At 36.3% G+C, this 20,987-nt stretch overlaps 1 protein-coding gene and 1 long non-coding RNA gene across 3 annotated transcripts; one reads left to right on the forward strand and one right to left on the reverse strand.

The window, feature by feature from the left end:
* The first annotated feature begins 1,096 nt into the window (after positions 1-1,096).
* Positions 1,097-7,540, forward strand: LOC147492154 (Protein kinase superfamily protein). 2 transcript variants are annotated; one of them, XR_015199335.1, is made up of 10 exons: positions 1,097-1,307; positions 3,015-3,572; positions 4,334-4,618; positions 4,694-4,955; positions 5,027-5,079; positions 5,180-5,247; positions 5,388-5,477; positions 5,567-5,651; positions 5,729-6,388; positions 7,175-7,540. XR_015199335.1 is itself a non-coding variant. In XM_086566985.1 (9 exons), the coding sequence occupies exons 1-9, from the start codon at positions 1,217-1,219 to the stop codon at positions 6,253-6,255; spliced, it is 2,019 nt and encodes a 672-aa protein (XP_086423111.1). In that variant the 5' UTR covers positions 1,097-1,216; the 3' UTR covers positions 6,256-6,583. The 2 variants fall into 2 exon arrangements, 1 of the variants encoding a protein (XP_086423111.1); XM_086566985.1 differs by lacking the exon at positions 7,175-7,540 and having other exon boundaries at positions 5,729-6,583.
* A 4,118-nt stretch (positions 7,541-11,658) lies between these two features.
* On the reverse strand, positions 11,659-20,837 carry LOC147492155 (uncharacterized). The gene is made up of 4 exons (XR_015198862.1): positions 20,616-20,837; positions 13,598-13,638; positions 12,767-12,832; positions 11,659-12,128 (listed from the first exon to the last, which is right to left on the reverse strand). It is a non-coding gene; the product is annotated as an uncharacterized LOC147492155 (long non-coding RNA).
* Positions 20,838-20,987: the final 150 nt, after the last annotated feature.

Below are 20,987 nucleotides of genomic sequence, written 5' to 3' on the forward strand. Positions count from 1 at the left end.
TTAAGGGTGTCGAAGGGTACCTGTTTAGCTGGAACTAGAACCGGAACAGTAGAAAAAATCATGGTTTCGGTTCTTATTTTTATTTTTAGAAAGTGTTTAAAAATGGGTACTAAAAAAACCATACCACATAAAACCAAAATCGAGCGGTTTTTTAAACAAAAAAATTGGATCAAAATCGAAACCGGACTGGAACCAAATGTTATCGTACTTTTAACATAAAAAATATCGAAATAAAGAATATAAAAACTCAAAACGGTTATTTATATATTACTCAATTTTATTTATTACTGTAATATATAGTTTTCAAAGTATTTAATGTTATAAATAATATAAAAATATAGCTTATAACCTTAAATATATTGTTTTATTTAACTTATTATTGAATGACATAATTACTTATATCAATATTTAAAAAAGTGACTCGTTCGTGTGGTATTTTTGTATTTTTAGTACACTTTTTTTTTTTAATAAAACTAATAAAAAAAGTGTATAAATAGTGAATATCTTAAGAACTGGAACTAGAAATACCCGCTAGGAACCGTTGGTTATAGGTATGGTTCCACAATTTTAAGAACCGTAAAGAACCAAAACTAGAATCGGAACCGTAAAATTAAATGGTTTTTGGTTATTACAAAACTAAAAACCGTACCAGAACCGGACCGTTGACATCCCTACTAGTCAAAATGTATCTCTAATTTGAGTTCTAAAATAGTTTTTTTTTTTTTGCAAAATGAACGGACAATTCACAACAGGAAATTCGGAATTTGAGAGCATTTTTGCTGCACTCCAAAGTCCAAACCAAAATTATCGTTTGAGTGAACCACGGGGGATCCGATACAAGGCCCAGTCAAACCAAAGTCATATACCATTGATCCAGCCCAAATAAGGTCAAAGAACAAAGAACTTTCCCGTTCCACTTATCCCAGAACCTCGTGCTTCACTGCTTGCCTTACGCCCAAGTGTCCAGCTAAGCAACTCTCTCTTTTCCAGTTTCAATAGCAAAGTCTCACATTGTGGGTCCCATTTTTCTCTTAACTTCCTCAGTTACAAGGGACCCACAAAGCTTGTCAGTGGCGCACTGTAGAAAAAAAAACACAAAAAAAGAGTAAAGACCTCTTTCATATTTCCATAAACAAACACACACACACTTCTCCACTTCACACTCTCTTAAACCTACTTCAAAGTTCAAAGTTTTGCTTTTGACACTTAACTCTTTATGCCTTCTCAAACCATGTTGGTTTCTAGCACAACTGTTTTGTTAAGTGTTTTAGTTCTTATTCAAATGCCGAAGATGACAATGGCAACAAGTAAGTAACTCTCTTTTTCTTTTCCTTTGAGTTTAAACTTTTTTTTAGCTTTATTATATTTGTTTTTTTAGCTTGTACTCAAGAAAGTGAAAAGCCCAAATGTGGAAATGTGAAGTATTTTTTTGTTTCTACTCATTTTTTGGCTCAATGTGTATTTATATTTGTCTGGTGCACTATTGCTAGGTTTAATTACTGGTGGGATTTTGTATGTAAGTTTCAAAAGGTGGTAGTTAAGAAAATTTGATATGTAATGGGCCTGAAATAAGTTTTCTGGATATTAGGAATGCTGCAATAATTCATAAGCATTGTGATAATGCTTCATGTTTTGTATACTTTAAAGGTTGAAACTTGAGAGTTTAGACCCATATTTGGGAATGTGAGGAGTTTTGATTCCGGTTGAAAACGGCCAAGTTGTTGTTATGAAGAGTTTGTTTGCTCGGGGTTTGGCTTTGCAGTACAGTATGCAAAACTATAAGCTGTTTGCTAAAGCTGAAAGAATGTGTTTGTTGTAACATATAGTCTGCTTTTTAATGATTTCAATGACTATACTATGGGAAAATTCTTGAGTAGAAACATATGATTGGACTTGCATTGGCGGAGCCAGGAGGCCATTTCATGGTGAGCAAGGTAACAATATTAAAAGAAAAAATGGCATAACTATATCGTATGATAAACACTCTATTTAGACCATACTGTAGACGTTCGATGCCAATAAAAGGATAATACTATTACAAAAAATTGAATATAAAAGTTGGAGAATTGTATGCCAAAATTGGACATGGAGGACAGACCAAACAATTTCTTTTCTTTTCTTTTTTCCTGTTTAAGTTGGAGAGAGGAACTTAGAAGTGAGGAAATTGGTATCTGTAGAAGATGGGCATCCAACTTAAAACCAGTTGGTGATAAGTAGAGAGGCCTAGGAATTTATATATTTTTATGCATGACTTAACATAACCCATATGGGACTAAACATCTCAACACACCCCCTCACGTGTGGCATTACTTGAGCCTAACACGTGGACAAATATGTTTGGGTGACAACACACCCTTTGGGCCAACAACTATAGTCCGCTCTGATACCATGTAAAGATGGGTATCTAACTTAAAACTAATTGGTGATAAGTAGAGAGGCCTAGGAATTTATATGTTTTTATGCAATGCTTAACATATCCCATGTTAGGCTAAACATCTCAACGATATCGTGTTACCTTGTGTAGGCTCATAAGTTGACCTTTGGAGTTATTGAGTATGGATTAGTGGACAGATTTAAGTAGGGGGCTTCTAGTGAGGCTAAGCTAATAGGGTGAGGCTAGTATGTTTGATAAAGTTTCCCTTTATTTTTTGACATGATAGTGTAGTACATTAGTACATGATCGTTTCCCCAAAACCCAGGATTAGCATGCCTCCACCCTCAAACTCATTGGCTCCGCCCCTGGGAACTTGTTGGACATTTGATTTGTTGAGTGTGCAATAACCTATTGTCTTTAGGAGTTCAAGAAATTCCTCACTTCGATTGATTGTTGTGTGCTTTGACTTTTAGTAGAGCAATTATAATTGATTGTTGTGCGCTTTGGCTTTTAGTAGAGCAATTATAATTGTTTGTTGTGTGATTTGACTTATTGGTTAGTAAATATGTACGTTGTTCTTAACTTGATCTTGAAAACTAGTTGGCTGTTTTATTGGTGAAGCTCTCTCTCTTCTTTGCAGATTGTCCACTGGACTTGAGTGGATCAAATTTTTCTTTGTTGGCCTCCGTGTGCTCTAATCAGGACGATAGAGGAAAATGTTGCCGGTATATCAATGCTTTTGTTGCAGTTTCTGTTTCTCGTTATGCGAATGCAACAACCAACCTCGGGGTGCCTCCAGAGTTATCAGAAACATGCTTTCATTCTGTAACAAAGATCTTAAACCTGTATGGAATACCGCCGAAGGTCACAATTTCCTGTGGACTTGGGACGAAAATTTCCTTTAATTACACATGCATGGGCAGTACAACTGTCATGCAAATGCTGCAGTCTCCAAAATTCCAAAACGTTTCCGAGAACTGCATGTTGCCACTTTCAGTGGAAAGTAGTTGTAGGAGGTGCTTAAATGCTGGAATTCTATTTCTTCGCCGCATTGTTGGAGCAGAAACGAATATGACCTTGAGTACTTGTCGAGATGCAACTTTTGTTGTTCTTGCAAGCAGGGGGGATAATGTGTCCGCCATTGACATGGCAAGCTGTTTTTTTGGGGTTCAAGGGCTTGGTGTTCCTCAAGGTCAAGGTATGTGTAAGTGCAAAAAGCAGGTTCTGAATTATTAGTTAACATTAAATATATGTCAATGATGAGAGTATGTTCTATTGTAGGAGTGGTATGTTTTAGTGAAAAAAGTGTCTCTTGAATTTAAAAAACACAAACATTCGTAACTCGCTTTAGTGAAATGAAATACATATGGATATGATGGCCTAGGATTTGTGAAGGATATGCTCTTAAAAATCCAACTCTTTAGCTGCAGTTGCATTGATTTATATAAACCAAATTTGTCGAAACAAATCAAATACAAGAAGATTTTGTTGAAAGAGCTCAAACCAGGTTTTGTGGAGTAACATGAACGAAGAGCCCCATGTAGGTGGAGCATCAACAAAAGTAGTCCTCCTCACAATCAAGGTTATCCACTTCCTACCTAAATGCAGTGATTTAAGGGGAATGTGTCTCAATACCGCAGATGTTGCAGGTGCTACCTAGCTTAGTTGTTAAAACCTTTGGGTAATGATACCAGAGGTCAGGGGGTTCGAACCCTCAAGCTTGACTTACCCAAGTTACTGATTTACTTTAAAAAAGGCGTTCCAAAAAAGAAAAAGAAAAATACCACATATGTTCTAAACATACACACAGATGATTATAGTCTCTTCGACAGGGGTTTGCTGATATTTCAATACTTTCCTTTTCCGCATAATGTCGAATGATGATTCTTGAATTAAATTGTTCTTTCGTATTACAACCGTTTCTGCATTAGACAACTATGATTTTATTTGCAATCACAGTCGTAACTCCGGAGCTATCGCCACCATTAATAACACCTGATGCCTCGCCAAGTCCTTTGTCTGCTGATAGTCCCAACCAGGTTGAAGTAGGTGTCAATTTTAAGGAGCATTATCATCCCTACCGCCTTACACTGATCTCAGCAATTGGAACTGCATTTATAGCATTTTCTGTCCTGCTGCTGGTTATTATGATACTTCTAATTCGTAAGAAAAGCAAAGAGCTTGAGAGTTCCTCGTTCTCTGATGGGAAAGCATATGGGCAAACAATTCGAAAATGCCGGGAAGGTTGGTTCATTTGGCTTCTTCAGGTGATATCTTTTGTGGTCCCGAATATATGAAATGTGGTATGTAATGTTGCAGGCCCCTCCTCCATGTTCAGGAAGTTCAGCTACCGGGAAACCAAGAAGGCAACAGACAACTTTTGCACAGTCATAGGACGAGGCGGTTTTGGTACTGTCTATAAGGCTCGTTTCAGTGATGGTTTTGTTGCGGCCGTGAAACGGATGGACAATGTCTCGGAACAAGCGGAGGATGAGTTCTGCCGTGAGATGGAACTTCTTGGGAGATTGCATCATCGTCATCTCGTTGCTCTAAGAGGCTTCTGTGCTGAGAAACACGAGAGGTAGTTCTTTATTTCATTTACTACCCATTTCATATATCGGAAAAGTCTAACGAACTTGTTCTGTTGAGCAGATTTCTGATATACGAGTACATGGAAAATGGAAGCCTAAAGGATCATCTTCACTGTATGTTTTTCCATTTAATTCGGTTACATAAATATTTCAACCTTGGTTTGTGTGTAGATACTTTGATTGAGAATCTTAGATTGATCTCCTATCTCTGCAGCTCAAGGGCGAACTCCACTAGGATGGCAAATTCGTATTCAAATCGCCATTGATGTTGCTAATGCTCTGGTAATTTTGACTATTGTTCTCACCAATCGGGTCTATTTTTTCCATAGGAAACAAATGTAGTTTAATTGCTATAAAACCTTTCAAGTTATGTCTTCTCGATTTAACGTAGTTGAAAACTTTTGTGATGGTTCAACTTACAGGAATACCTCCATTTCTATTGTGACCCTCCTCTTTGTCACAGAGACATAAAATCCAGCAACATTCTACTGGATGAGAATTTTGTTGCAAAGGTATTAAACTTGATTTGCTATTTGTTCATGAAAAAAATCAGCTCAACCTTGTCCACCCGTTAAATGATTCTTCTCCTATACTTCTACAGGTTGCCGATTTTGGACTTGCTCACGCATCAAGAAGTGGTACAATTAGCTTCGAGCCAGTGAACACAGATATCCGAGGAACTCCAGGTAAGGAGTGATTTCTCACACTTCGGAAATTGTTATTTAAATATCTTTGAGTGACCCAACAGTTTGGTTATTTACAGGTTATATGGACCCTGAATATGTAGTGACTCAGGAGCTGACAGAAAAGAGTGATATATATAGCTATGGGGTGCTTTTGTTGGAACTGTTGACCTCAAGACGCGCAATACAAGACAGCAAGAATCTAGTGGAGTGGTCCCAGACGTACATGGAAACTGAATCTAACCTTCCCGAACTAGTCGACCCTGCAATTAAGGAGTCCTTTGACATAGAACAGCTACAAACCTTAGTGACAGTTGTGCGCTGGTGCACCGAGCGGGAAGGAAGGTCAAGGCCTTCTATTAAGCAAGTTCTCAGATTGCTGTACGAGACTTCGGACCTGATGCACAGTGGCTTTGTCCAGGCCGTAGAAAATGAAGATTTTGAAGGCACGGAAAATGGGGAGAGACCTAGTAAAGGGAAGGCTGACAGGACTGAAGTGATCTTTCACAGTGGTGATGCAAGGTGTCTACCATCTTCATCTAGTACATCCAGGTCGTACTGTAGCAGAAGCTTCTTACTTGAAACTGGCTCCCCGCAGTCACTCTAATATACAGTTATACCTCACAAGCACCATCTTCTTCAGCCACGATTCCTTGATCATAAGCTCTAGGGTGCTGCATCTGGACTGAGCAGGGTCTTTAAGTTGTTGTTCATACAGCTCCTGATCCACTGGACTACTGGTATGTATGGTGCTGCGTTGTAATTTAGCATAGTATTTAAGTAATCTGGCATGTAATTTGTTTTGTTTTTGTTTTTGTTTTTGTTTTTTGTTGTAAATTATTAGTGTTATTGTCTTATTGATATTACTATTATTTTTTTGTGGACACTTAATTGGCAAAATGTATAAGTATAACGTACTATACATTATTTTGCAATTTAGATACTTTACTTTTATTTATTTTTGGCACTGCAGTACATTGTACACTAGCCAATTAGCCCGCCTGCGGCCGGGCCTGCTACATTGATAGTTCACAATGAATTGATTTTACTTTTATCAAACTATTAACAATTACAATACAACCATAGTCATTTCAATCTAAAATTGTGGAGTTTCATGAAATTCTATCTTTTGAACCATCCAATTGTTAATTACCATAATTAACCAATAATAATTAATACCCGACACTGTCCTAATTCTAGCACATGATGCAGGAGATTAAGTTACCAATCAATTAAAGTGAAACAGACTAATTAATAGCACGGAGGGATTTTTGCTTACACATTTGGAACAAACACCTACAATCGAAAGGTTTTCCTCAAGCTACATAACACATGACACTCAAGTAATAACTTTCTGTAAATAGTAGAATATATAAGAAGGATGTGGTTCTGTTCTTTAGTTCTTGAAGGTAGAGGTCAATTTTGGAAATAAAAAAAAATGCTAAGATTGAAGACCAAAATAGTTTCGAGACATCTCACTGTCAGTGTCTGATTCTTCTAAAATACTTTTTTGGGTGAGTTTCCAGGAGAAATGACTATTGCGAGAGACATAGCTTCAATCACCACGTCTGCTAGATCAAGAATGAAAGAAGAGGTGCACCCCAGTGTTGGCACTTGGCCCCAACTCTCAATGCCTGATCCAAGAGCCAATTCATTGTACTCCATGTCAATCTCTTCAAGATTCACTATGTGCTCACTTACAAAGCTGAAAGTCAAGATACAAAGGTTTTAGTATAAGCTAGGCTAATCATATTTTCTAGAGTAGAGGTCTCTCAATCAAGGACTCTTTAGATTTGTGAGGCTGCAAAGTATGCACCTTGAAGTAAGTCTCATGGCAAAGAAAGTTTAAGATTGAAAAAAGACGAAGCTATACATATATTTCTCAATCGCTATGAGCAAAACTATATTCAAAGAGTCGAGCTTTGTCAGAAAGACGACAAAATGGGTTATTCAGAACCATGACTAAGTTATGAATCAGAAAATCAAAGAGCTCAACAAAGAGCAATCAATCACTTGGCGGTGCTCCATAGGGTAGTGTTCGGGGTAATCAACTTGAAACTGAGAAGTTTCAGCATAAGAGTTTCTGTGAAAGCTGTTCACTTTTACAAATTTAAAAATTTAACAAAACTATAAAATTATTCGTACGGATAAGAGTTCATAGCTACGTGATTTCCATTGCACTTCTCATGAATGTTTTTTAAGACATTCCCATTCAAGACTGTCTGTCTACAACACTGTGCGACATCCATCATGTTAATACCTTCATGAATTTCCATTCTTAATAAATTCTTCCCACGACATATTATGTGGAACAAAAAAAAAAGTGCATCTCAGTTCAGAATTCATTTACATAAATCTATATACACTACTACCTAAAATATGTCTACTACTAATGTGCTTCAAAACCTTTGTTCTAGATATCGTGAATAATCTGATGCTTCAGAGTTAGGGGTGTCATACCAATTAGCCGTTAGGATAATGTGGTTCTTTGAAGTAGTCGTGTATGTGGGATGCGAGTGTATTTTATAAATAAATGATAGATGTACCTGGTGAACATCTATAAAAAGTAAGAATAAGTTAAACTGTTGAACATACACTCACACTTCATTAAAATTTGATATCTTTCAGTACCTCAGCTTTAGGAAGTGGTGGTTATAGCTACTTGATCCAGTTGACTGTAGTAAGATCTTTGAAGCATTAATAATAAAAAATGAGGTGTGATGTACAGAGTCATGTATATGAAAAAGAAACAGATCTATAAACAAAACTAAAATATCGAGAACATTACAAAGATAAAGGCTGCAAATTTACACCAATAATCTACATATACCATCATCATAAAGATATATCCACAAAATCAAGAACATATTACTCACGTGAGAGTCCTCCATCAACAAAAAGAAAGGTGTACACTCAAGGTTGCACATTAGAACTTAATATGAGTTGGGTACATGCACTTCTTAACATATTCTATGTGATTTTTTTTACGTGGGTCACTAGGAGCATTCTCAACTTTAATTTCATTCCAATTTGGATTGCAAGTCACAGTAATAAAAAGATCAGGTGGTCCTGCCCATCTACATATGGCAATAGCATCTTGGTAGGTCTGTATCATGTATCTAGGGCCTCCTGTAAATGTTGATGGAAGGATCAAACGTTTACCAATTGATGCTGCTGTAGTATCACTTGTGTTTATTTTAAAACGGGTTATTGATAGATTAAAACAAATTATAAGCTAATGGAAATAAAATTAAATAATTAAATAATATTACTTATATACCTGCGACCACTGCATCCATCACATTGCTGTATAAATCAGCCCTAATTTCTTCTTGGTGTGTCCGATACCAACACATTCTTTGATCTTATATACATGTATAACCATCAATAATGACTGTTTGACGTAAACGTCCACCTATCCAGAGTAGGCGACTTTCTAGTGTCCTTCTTTGTAGTCTAAAAGCCCAATATTGTCTCATACTAACCGTATCTCTTTTATGATCATCTATATTAAAAACTCTTTCATTTTCCTCACTATTAGGAAATCTTCTATAAGGAATCCTAGGTCTATAGCCATCTTCACCACGGGGAAACATTAAAGGATATTGCAAAGCCATGAATTTAGAATGCAATTCATTTATTCTCTCCAAACCTCCTCTAGTTTCAACAATTATGTCCCTAAAATCATTAACATTAAATCCATCCCCTTCAATTAAAGCTGCAACTTCATTGCCAGTTGGCAGATTGTATTGTCTTCCATCACTCCTGTATGCTCAGAGCACAATTTAAATTCAGAATAGGCTGATTGTGTTCCACATCTGCAGGCTGCAGCAAGAGAGCCAGTAATGGGAGATTAGTTTATTCGTTAGTAACATTAGCATATAACACTCACGCAAGTGGACCAAGGAAACCTTAACACAGTTCACCTGGGTCGCTCATAATGGATATGTCAAATATCTTCTGGTCTAGTCCCATGCTTCCAATGAATTTAACCATTGGGATCCAATCCATCTATACCCCCTAGTTCAGAGACACTACATATTACTGGGATGCCTCCTCCTAAAGTAAGATTCTTCACATCTAAAGAAGTAGAAGTCGACCTTGTAACCTTCTAATATATAAAAGTCGACTCTTCTTACTTTCAATATCTATTCCAGCTAATATACCTGGTTGTGTAACTTGTGTATGTAAAACTACAAACAAAACAAAGGAGTAATCAAAAGAGATGGAATTTATTAATAAACATTATTAGGATGTTAATAACAAAATTCACTGCATAAACTAAGAACATCAATATTAAGAATCACATTGTTTTCCTAACACTGGATCTTCCAATCGGTTGTGAATATTTACTCGGAATTCTTAGGTCGTCAATTTCCATATTTGGTCCGCCTATAAACAAGTATTCGTTTATTCCCTTTAAATAAGCATTATCTTTTTTCAATGCTTTAATCTACATATGAAGTTCTTCTACTTGAATATTTGCTTCGTAGAGCTCTTCACGTCTAGTCATGAGTTCGTTGTAGTTCACATCTAGTACTTCAAACTTGTATATCTGTTGTAGATAGCGTATGGCATTTCCTACAGCAATATTTTCTGAGTCGACTTTCTTGGTTTGATATGTTCCACATGATGTTTGTATGATAGGATGATTTGGATCTTTATGGTATTCTCTTAGTATAGGCACATTGACTGCGACATCCGCTGCGTACTGATAATTCTCAAATATTGAACTGTAAATTGGTTCTTCATAAATCTTTTCTTTTTTGAGAATTTCTGTAAGTGCACTCTTCAGTGAAACATTGTGTTTTGTTTCGTACTCCACAATCTTCTTGTTGTATGTTTGATTCTCCATGCGTTTTTTTTAATTATAGTAGTTTAATAAAAAACATATAGTGTTTGGTATATATATATTTCATAGGATGAAGAGTTCATTTTGTTTTGTAATTTGACTGTAATTAGAAGTCTTTTTAATTACATATGGAAAGTACGACTATCAGATAATGATACTATCCTAAAATATATAGTTATATGAATCTTATACGATTTTATTGCAAGGATTTTCTATGAAGATGAGTGTTCACAGGACAATAAGCTATCTCAGCAAGAGCTTCCGTTGTCCTGCCTTCAAATTGGTGATTGTGAAGACATGGAAATTTATCTTGACACTGTAGGATTGATGTATTGCAAAGAAATGAAGCAGAGGCTGATTAAGCAGAGCAATTTAAATTTGTGATGGACGCTGGACTTGGATTTGAAGAAGAGTTTTTCGAAAAAGCTTTTGATTATCTGAATGAGAATCACGTCGCTGCCAGAGGTTTCATTTCTAAACGTCCGCACATGCGAATTAAGTGGTTGACGAAATTTGCAAAGAAGTTGGATTTGCAAGGGAGGTGTTTATTACAATATATTACAATATAAACCATTAACATTTACATTTAATTAATTGCCAAAGTTAAGTTCATACTAAAACAGTTGAAGATTTTCAGAGGAACTCTCTCTACTTCACTATTAACACTTGTGACTCATCTACCGAAACAAAAAATGTATAAACGAACTAAGATACATTCTCCGGCATCTTGCCTGGCCGATTCATTACAGCACCCCTTCATTTTCCTTTGCAATTTTTCTGTCCAAGTTGCGTCCCTAATCAGCATTATATGACAATGCTAGCAAATGCCCTCATCTAAGGGCATTCACAAAAGCCAAAAGGGAATCTACATCTCTGTTCTCTGATGGGTACTTGATGGCTTGGGAGGAATGAAACGGAGTTTAGCAACTAAAGAAGTTCATGATCTTCCCATTGCTCTGTTGTAACATACCGAGGGTAAGCCTTCTTGGCCTCTTCAAGCTCAGCCAAGACTTGTGATGCATCAGTACATCCGAACATGGGGAGCTTCTCTTCTTTCAGTCTCTTTTTGACATTTAAAGAAATTGAAATTATCGTCTATAGCTCGTCGTGAGAATCCTCATCTTCTCCTTCTCTCGATCCAAAGACTTACATGCCCCACCAGATCTCTGGTAAACAGCAGTGATGATTGGGTTGCATACAGCTTCTACCTCCTTGAGCTTCTCATCATAATCATCCTTTTCAGCAGACTGGTTTTCATCGAGCCACTCGAGAGCCTCCTTGACAGCAGTCTCAATCTTTTCCTTCTCCAGATTCAAGCTTGTCTGCAAGCTTGTCCTTGTCGTTGATTTGGTTCTTCATGACGAAAAGGATTTATTTGATATTATGGATGACTGGTTACGTAGGGACCGTTTCGTTTTTGTAGGTTGGTCCGGTCTATTGCTCTTTCCTTGTGCCTATTTTGCTTTAGGGGGTTGGTTCACAGGTACAACCTTTGTAACTTCATGGTATACCCATAGTCGTTGGTGATGGTAATTTTCTCTGATTTGCCACCGGCCTTGTCCTCAGCCTTAACGTTCAGGACACCATTGGCATCAACCTCAAATGTCACTTCAATCTGTGGAGTTCCCCTGTTCAAATGAAAGGAAACTATTATTAGGTCATTATAGTACCTTGGTGTGTTACTGTACTCACGGGACACAAATCCTTTCTACAAACAGACAAAATTAAACAAATTTGTAAAAAGCTATCAAAGTTAATTAGCCTCATCCAAATTTTACTGCAAAGACAAAAAAATTATAAATAAGTATATACCAAGTCGAATTCCAAACAGGGGAACCCAATTGTTTTAAGAAGGTATTCAACTTCCTTGGCCAAAAACTCGGCTGAAAGTGGGGGCCTTTGGCAAATAAATCGAAGTAGCATCTCTAAGATAAGGTAGATATGGGGAGAGTTTTTGTTTTCTCTTCCTATTGGCCGAGTTTATTTTTGAAAGGGATGAAGGGAGAATTAACGGTATCATTCAATCGGGATCTGTAATCCATCGGTGGTCTATTACCCATTCTCTCATAGATCCAATTTTTTTCTCATTTATTATGATTATCCCTCCCCTCTTTATTAGTTTGATACATTATTTTATATTTGGGTTTTATTGGTTGGGTTTGATACATTATTTTATATTTGGGTTTTATTGGTTCTGTGAAGACTGTTCTAATAATTCCGTGCAGTTAATCGAAAAGCGATATTCAAATGGCTAGAAACCTCATACCTTCTTGAGCCTTGCGTTCCCTTCTTCCAGACGTGATACCTTGTTCTCCAGCTCATTTGTGTAAGCCTGTCAATAGAATTCAGCACGGTGACAATATTATCAAGCAACAACACAAAACAAAAGATCAACCTATATTCATTGCCATACTTTAAACAGGTTAAGTTCATCATCAACTCTATTCTCCTTACAAAGACGGTCAAGAATCATATTATAAATTTTCAAATCAGGCTTAATATAATCCTCCTTTTCCATTGTACTCATAACATTAAGTGCAACATCAGCATTCATAGTTTTACAAATCCCATTTATCATAACACCATAAGTAACTTTGTCCCGCGTAAAACCATACCCAAAGATTTTCTGAAACAAACTCACAGCTTCTTCTACTTTACCTTGTAAAAAAAACCAGTGAAGTAAAGTACTAAAAGTAACACCATCTAGCTCTAGCCCAAGTTTTAAAACAACACCAAGTATCGAAAAACCGTAATCTACTCTCCCAACATGACAATAAACATTAATCAAGATACTATACATAACAAATACTTTAATCAATTAAAGAACAGTATAATAACGTTTCATTTTAATCACAGTTCCTAATAACTGATTAAATGGATAAATTGTAGGCAGCACTGCAGCAGTAGTGTCTTTTCTGCAAAAACCCACTACTTGGTGAAATGGAAACACAAAAGATCACTCGCAATGATCCATGTCTGTGAGAGTGTGTGTGTGAAAGATGTCGTTCAATGGCGATTTTGATGTAGAGAATCTTCATATAAAACAAACTGGTAGAACAAAACGTTCAAATGGAGCTTCAGTTGGTAAAATTCTTACCATGAAGTACAGAAACGGAAAAAGTGAGGATATTGGCAAAGCTGAAAAGGCCAATTAACAGAGAAAAGCGTTAGGCTAGCTGCAAGTGCATTGGTCTCACAGGCGGAAATAAATTATAAGAAAGAGATACAACTTAAATGCATAAAATGAATGAAATACAACGCCGATCGAATGTTGGCACGGGGGCGTGATTAAGAAATTCAATTGACTTTTAAGTTGAACATGCTATACCTAATGTTTTACAAACTGTCCAGCAAATTAGACTTTTGAATAAAGAGCTCTAAATCCCAAGCTCACAAAAATGCTGATTCGATAATCATCTTGGCATTGCATAATATAATAAAGAGTTGCAACTACTAATGCACATTTCTTAAAGCAATGACTAATATACAGAGCCAAACCTATTATAACACCCCATGTTTTATTTCTTTTATTTTTCTAATAATAATAATAATAAAGATAATAATGAAAATAGATAATAGATAAAATATATATAGGATATCTAGCAGTTACGGACGGATAAAAGCCCGTAGATAAATGGATAAGTGTTGTCCTTGTTTTTCGGGGAGTTTTCTTACGTAGAGTTTTTGGGAAAAAAACACAGCAGGTTTTAGAAAAAAAATGGAGTTTTACTGAAAGAAGAAAAGGAAAGGTTTTTCTGGTAGCTGGCTGATAATCGGAGAGCGCTACAGGTGAGTAGAGTTAACTCTCACCACTACTAGAACTATGATTTTCGTCTGTTTAGAATTTTCGAATTTACTGTTAATATAAACTGTTATTGTGAGTAGTTTAGTTTCATTTTTAGTCGATACCCGGGAATAACTTTAACCTTACTGTATCAAAGTGTTGCCATCCGTTTTCTGCTCATTCCACTGTGGTTATTCTGCATATTGTCTGTCGTATGGTAAAGAAAACTTGGAGTATTGTTAAAACCGGTCGGTTATAGGGTGTTTGTTCATAATTACTAAAATCTATTGAACTGTTGGAGCTCTAAAGAAACTGTTAATGGCAGCCCAAATAAAATCGTCAGTCTACGTTTTTGGAATTTGTATTAGTTGGATTATGATGTTGTATTATTGTTGTTTGATTGAGGTTGGAATATCGATTTGGGCTGTTGGTTTACTGGGTTGATAAAAGCTTGGAATAACTGTGTTAATGGCATTACTGTGATACTGGGATTGGTTTTTATGCGTTTTTAAAACAGTTTTATTACATACTTCCAAAAGAAACAGACCTAACAAAACTAACGGATTGCTCCAGGCACGAATCCCAATCACACGCCGCGGTTCCACTGCCTTCCACCTGTGTTCCCAAGAACACACCCACGCTAAGCAAAACAAAGCAAACATGGGTTGACAAAATGGAATTTGCTGGTATGAGTAGACTAACCACATAAAACATTATCATACTTTAATTATTCAAACAATCACTTTATATTATCCCATAACTTAATCATTCACAGCTTGGAAGACAGGTAGTTCCATCATTTTAACCGGCATAATTTCTTCCCAAGCAAGACTTCCATTATATTAACTCATTCAAATAACTCGTTTTAATATCTAAATCATTTAATTAAAACTTACCGATATCCACTGCTATATAAGGGTAGGACCGCGTCCCTGCACAAAATGTTATTAAGTCTTACCCTCCTACAAAAAAAAGTTAGAACTTCTATATAACCTTTGTAAATATTATATTAGGCATTCAAAAGAAAACCCAAACACTCACATAATCAAATTAATACCACTAACCCGCAAGGCGAATACCTTAGTTCCTCTCTAGGGCAGTCCAAACAATCTGGTCATTCATGGCACATTCAATGAATACCCGGGTCATTCATGGCACATTCAATGAATACCCCTATATAACTCTAACGGGCCATTTATGGCACATTCAATAAATGTCCACCTAACATATGACATCATCAGTCATAAAACTCAAATCCAAAACTTGAGGCGTGGAGAATTCTAAAAGAGTGCGGTAAATTTTGTTTACGCATTATTGAAATTTATTGTATATATTATTTCAGAGAACGAAGGAATATCTTGATTCATGTATTTTTGGTTTACGCATTATTAATATACCGATGTCTAAGTGTCATAACGTTGTGTATAAAACTGAAATATCACATAGTAGTTAATACACATACACACGTATATTTAGAAAGGTCTTAGCCTAAAGCCAAACATGCTAATAGCCCTAGACCTATCCTAATAGTCCAAATCATAATCCGAGTTAAAATATCAAATTGGGTTAACTGGTCAAAGTCAACCCTGGTCAAAGTCAACTCTGGTCAAAGTCAAAGTCGACCTGCCAAGGGTCAACATCAGTCAACCAGTCTAAACTTATCTAACCCCAAAAGCCCAAAGTCTAATACAAAAATCCAAATTTGAAAATCTAAACTAAAGCCCATAACTGAGTTCGGCCCAAGCCCAACTACAAACTAAAAACGCACTGTTCATCTCCTTCCTCCCTCACAGCCTCCACCACCACCAAAACGTGCCGGCCACCCACTCCTCACTTCATCAAATCGGTTGTGATCCCCATCAAAAACCAAACAACATTAACAAAGGCAAAAACTCCATCCACCTACTCGATAACCCATCCTCAAAACTAGATCTACAATTTGGGATCACCATTAATGGTCGCTACAAACTTTCAACAGCCCCCATCCACATTCCAACATTTAAACATACATCAACAACCCACCAAATCAAACAAAAACAGTTTAAACTATTTTAAAAACGCATAAAAACCAATCCCAGTGTCACAGTAACGCCATTAACACAGTTATTCCAAGCTTTTATCAGCCCAGTAAACCAACAGCCCAAATCGATATTCCAACCTCAATCAAACAACAATAATACAACATCATAATCCAACTAATACAAATTCCAAAAACGTAGACTGGCGATTTTATTTGGGCCGCCATTAACAGTTTCTTTAGAGCTCCAACAGTTCAATAGATTTTAGTAATTATGAACAAACACCCTATAACCGACCGGTTTTAACAATACCAAGTTTTCTTTACCATATGACAGACAATACGCAGAATAACCACAGTGGAATGAGCAGAAAACGGACGGCAACACTTTGATACAATAAGGTTAAAGTTATTCCCGGGTATCGACTAAAAATGAAACTAAACTACTCACAATAACAGTTTATATGAACAGTAAATTCGAAAATTCTAAAATGCATTTAAAATCATAGTTCTAGTAGTGGTGAGAGTTAACTCTACTCACCTGTAGCGCTCTCCGATTATCAGCCAGCTACCAGAAAAACCTTTCCTTTTCTTCTTTCAGTAAAACTCCCATTTTTTTCTAAAACCTGCTGTGTTTTTTTCCCAAAAACTCTACGTGAGAAAACTCCCCGAAAAATAAGGACAACACTTATCCATTTATCTATGGGCTTTTATCCGTCCGTAACTGCTAGATATCCTATATCTGTTTTATCTATTATCTATTTTCATTATTATCTTTATTATTATTATTATTAGAAAAATAAAAGAAATAAAACACGGGGTGTTATAATATACACACCTTAAAAGGATCTCGTCCCGAGATTCAAAGTAGAGTGTAGATTAACCAAACAACCAGTATGTCAACCAATAAAAATGACACATACGTGTATACGCAAGTATACACACCTTAAAAGGAATAAACGTAATTAGTTTTCTTCAATTGCCAACACTTAATTAAAATCATTCTTTCACAGTTCAACAAATTCATATCATCAACGACTTATACTATGTCCACTATCACATAGGATCAAACACCTACAATGTGATGCATGCACACTGGCTCCCACACCAACGATATGCAAGTATACACTGGTTAACACACCAACGATGCATACTAACTCTCTACCATCACATAGGATCAAACACCAACAATGTGTGGTATGCACACTGGATCACACTCCAACGGTGTACATGTATACACTGGATCAAACTCCAACGATGCATACAGAGAGATGTTATGTATATTGGATCACACACCAACGATATACATAACTTGGACAATATATAAAAACTTTCAACTCCAACCTTTATCAAAAGGGTTTTCCTTATTCCTTGGGTAAATTCCAAATTACAAAAATATGAAATTTTAAAATAACACTTTCTTCTTTAACCAATACTTACTTAAAATCGAAAACTCCGTTAGGAAAACAACACTATAACATGCTGAACAATTTCAATTATAAATTTCATAAGAAACTAACCATTAAAGCAACAAGCATTTTATTTTCATAATCATACGATAATTCCTTACATGCTAAGTACCAATAAAGGAACTAGTAAACAACAAATTCAAACATACCTAACATTAACCAGTGCAGTTCTTAGCATAGTGTCCCAACTGTCCACATTTATAATACTTGCCTACTAGTTCATTTGGTTTAGGACATCTTCGAATAGTATGCCCAACCTCCCTGTAGTTCAAACAATTACCATCAAATCTCTTTAGCGAAGCACTTGCATCCTTATCGACATGCTTACTTGTTTGCCTATTATATGGGTGATGCTGACTTTTTCTCTGCCCTTGACGTGGCTGACTAGAAATAAGGTGTAAGCTGGGTTTGTTTTTTGGGGCATTCTCTTTAATCTTATCATCTTTGGGTTTATTATCCAATTGTTCATATCTTAATGCCAAATCTAACACACGATCGAAAAAGTTTCAAATCAAAGGGTATCAAATAACTTCGATAGATATGGCTCTAGTCCACGGATGAACTTCGGTTCTTCTTTACTTGGGTATCCACTAGATAAGGAGCATACGTCGATAGTTCATTAAACTTAGTCACGTGATTCGTAGAATAGTTTTTCCTCCTTGGGTCGGATGAAAGAATTCCTCGGTTAATTGCTCCTTAACAAAGATTAGGAACAAACCTTCCCTCAAAATCTTACCCGAAATCCTCCCAAGTCATAGTTCCCACATCCACATTATCCTTGATAGACCTCCACCAAAATAAAGTCACCCTCTAACTGGTGAGAAGCCAACTCTTGCTTCTGCACCTCAGTGAGTTGCATCTTAGCAAACACGGACTCACACATAGTAACCCATTTCTCAGCATCAATGGCCCCCTTCTCTCCCTTGAACTTCTGACCTCCTAAAGTAGCAAAATCCTTGTTTCTCCTAGCAAAAGAATCCCTTAGATTAGCATGTTGACCCCTCTGAATAGTTTGCACCAACTGAGTTAATATTGATCCCAAATCAGCAGATATGGTATTACTTCCAGTACCAGTAACGTCATTGTCATCTCCAGCCATCACCTAACAAAACTAACTTCTATTAGTACTTCAAACATTTTAAACTCAAACACACCCAATCACCACATTTCGAGGATCACCTAGACCTTCACTATCTAGGCTAACCTAAGCTCTGATACCAAAAATGTCACATAGTAGTTAATACACATACACACGTATATTTAGAAAGGTCTTAGCCTAAAGCCAAGCATGCTAATAGCCCTAGACCTATCCTAATAGCCCAAATCATAATCCGAGTTAAAATATCAAATTGGGTTAACTGGTCAAAGTCAACCCTAGTCAAAGTCAACTCTAGTCAAAGTCAAAGTCGACCTGCCAAGGGTCAACAGCAGTCAACCAGTCTAAACTTATCTAACCCCAAAGGCCCAAAGCCTAAAGCCCAAAGTCTAATACAAAAATCCAAATTTGAAAATCTAAACTAAAGCCCATAACTGAGTTCGGCCCAAGCCCAACTACAAACCAAAAAAGCTTTTTCATCTCATTTTCCTCCCTCACGACCTCCACCACCAAAAAAAACGCTACACCCACTCCTCACTTCATCAAATCGGTTGTGATCCCCATCAAAAACCAAACAACATTAACAAAGGCAAAAACTCCATCCACCTACTCGATAAGCCATCCTCAAAACTAGATTTACAATTTCGGACCGCCATTAATGGCTGCTACAAGCTTTCAACGGCCCCCATCCACATTCCAACATTTAAACATACATCAACAACCCACCAAATCAAACAAAAACAGTTTAAACTATTTTAAAACGCGTAAAACCAATCCCAAAGTATCCGCAAGAATGCCATTAACACAGTTATTCCAAGCTTTTATCAGCCCAGTAAACCAACAACCCAAATCGATATTCCAACCTCAATCAAACAACAATAATACAACATCATAATCCAACTAATACAAATTCCAAAAATGTAGACTGGCGATTTTATTTGGGCCGCCATTAATAGTTTCTTTAGAGCTCCAACAGTTCAATAGATTTTAGTAATTATGAACAAACACCCTATAACCGACCGGGTTTTAACAATACTCAAGTTTTCTTTACCATCTGACGGACAATATATGTAGAATAACCACGATGGAATGAATTTAAAACGGACGGCAACACTTTGATACTGAAGGTTAAAGTTATTCCGGGTATCGACTAAAAATGAAACTAAACTACTCACAATAACAGTTTATATGAACAGTAAATTCGAAAATTCTAAACAGACGAAAATCATAGTTCTAGTAGTGGTGAGAGTTAACTCTACTCACCTGTAGCGCTCTCCGATTATCAGCCAGCTACCAGAAAAACCTTTCCTTTTCTTCTTTCAGTAAAACTCCCATTTTTTTTCTAAAACCTGCTGTGTTTTTTTCCCAAAAACTCTACGTGAGAAAACTCTCCGAAAAACATGGACAACACTTATCCATTTATCTACGGGCTTTTATCCGTCCGTAACTGCTAGATATCCTATATCTGTTTTATCTATTATCTATTTTCATTATTATCTTTATTATTATTATTATTAGAAAAATAAAAGAAATAAAACACGGGGTGTTATACCTATACAATGTATAATTTCATGTTATAACTCAATTCTCAAGCAAGTTTAAACATCTATAAAGCATAAAAGAATTAATGGGGCAAAAATTTAAACCATAAAAGAATCGTAAACAAAAGAAACTCAGAGATTATTTACAGTAAACAAAGATAAGTAATGAAAGATTTTCACCAATGGGGTTTGGAGTTGATAGTTATACCTTGTTCAGAAGGTCAAAGCGTAAAATCAAAAGTGTTGTGATTTGCTAGCGTGCTGTAGCAGAAAGGCCATCGTAATTTATCAGGTGAGCATTTTTTTCATCATCTGCACGCAATATGGTTGGAAAGATTTCAAAATAGTTACTTTGCATATACGCTCTTTAAAACCAAAGATAATACAACTACCACCTTCCCTTTCTTTGGAATAAGTAGCACAACGTTTTGACCATTAGTATAGCTCTCAGTCATAGAAAAGTTTTCAACATCTTTTTGAATTTTAGACTGAATCTCAATAATCAGAACATAGACAATTCAATCTCCACCACTTACGTATTTCGTTCAGATGCAACAATATCATTTACAATTTTACCTTC

This window comes from Coptis chinensis, chromosome 6 (genome assembly GCF_015680905.1).
Source record: "Coptis chinensis isolate HL-2020 chromosome 6, ASM1568090v1, whole genome shotgun sequence".
Taxonomy (NCBI): domain Eukaryota; kingdom Viridiplantae; phylum Streptophyta; class Magnoliopsida; order Ranunculales; family Ranunculaceae; genus Coptis; species Coptis chinensis.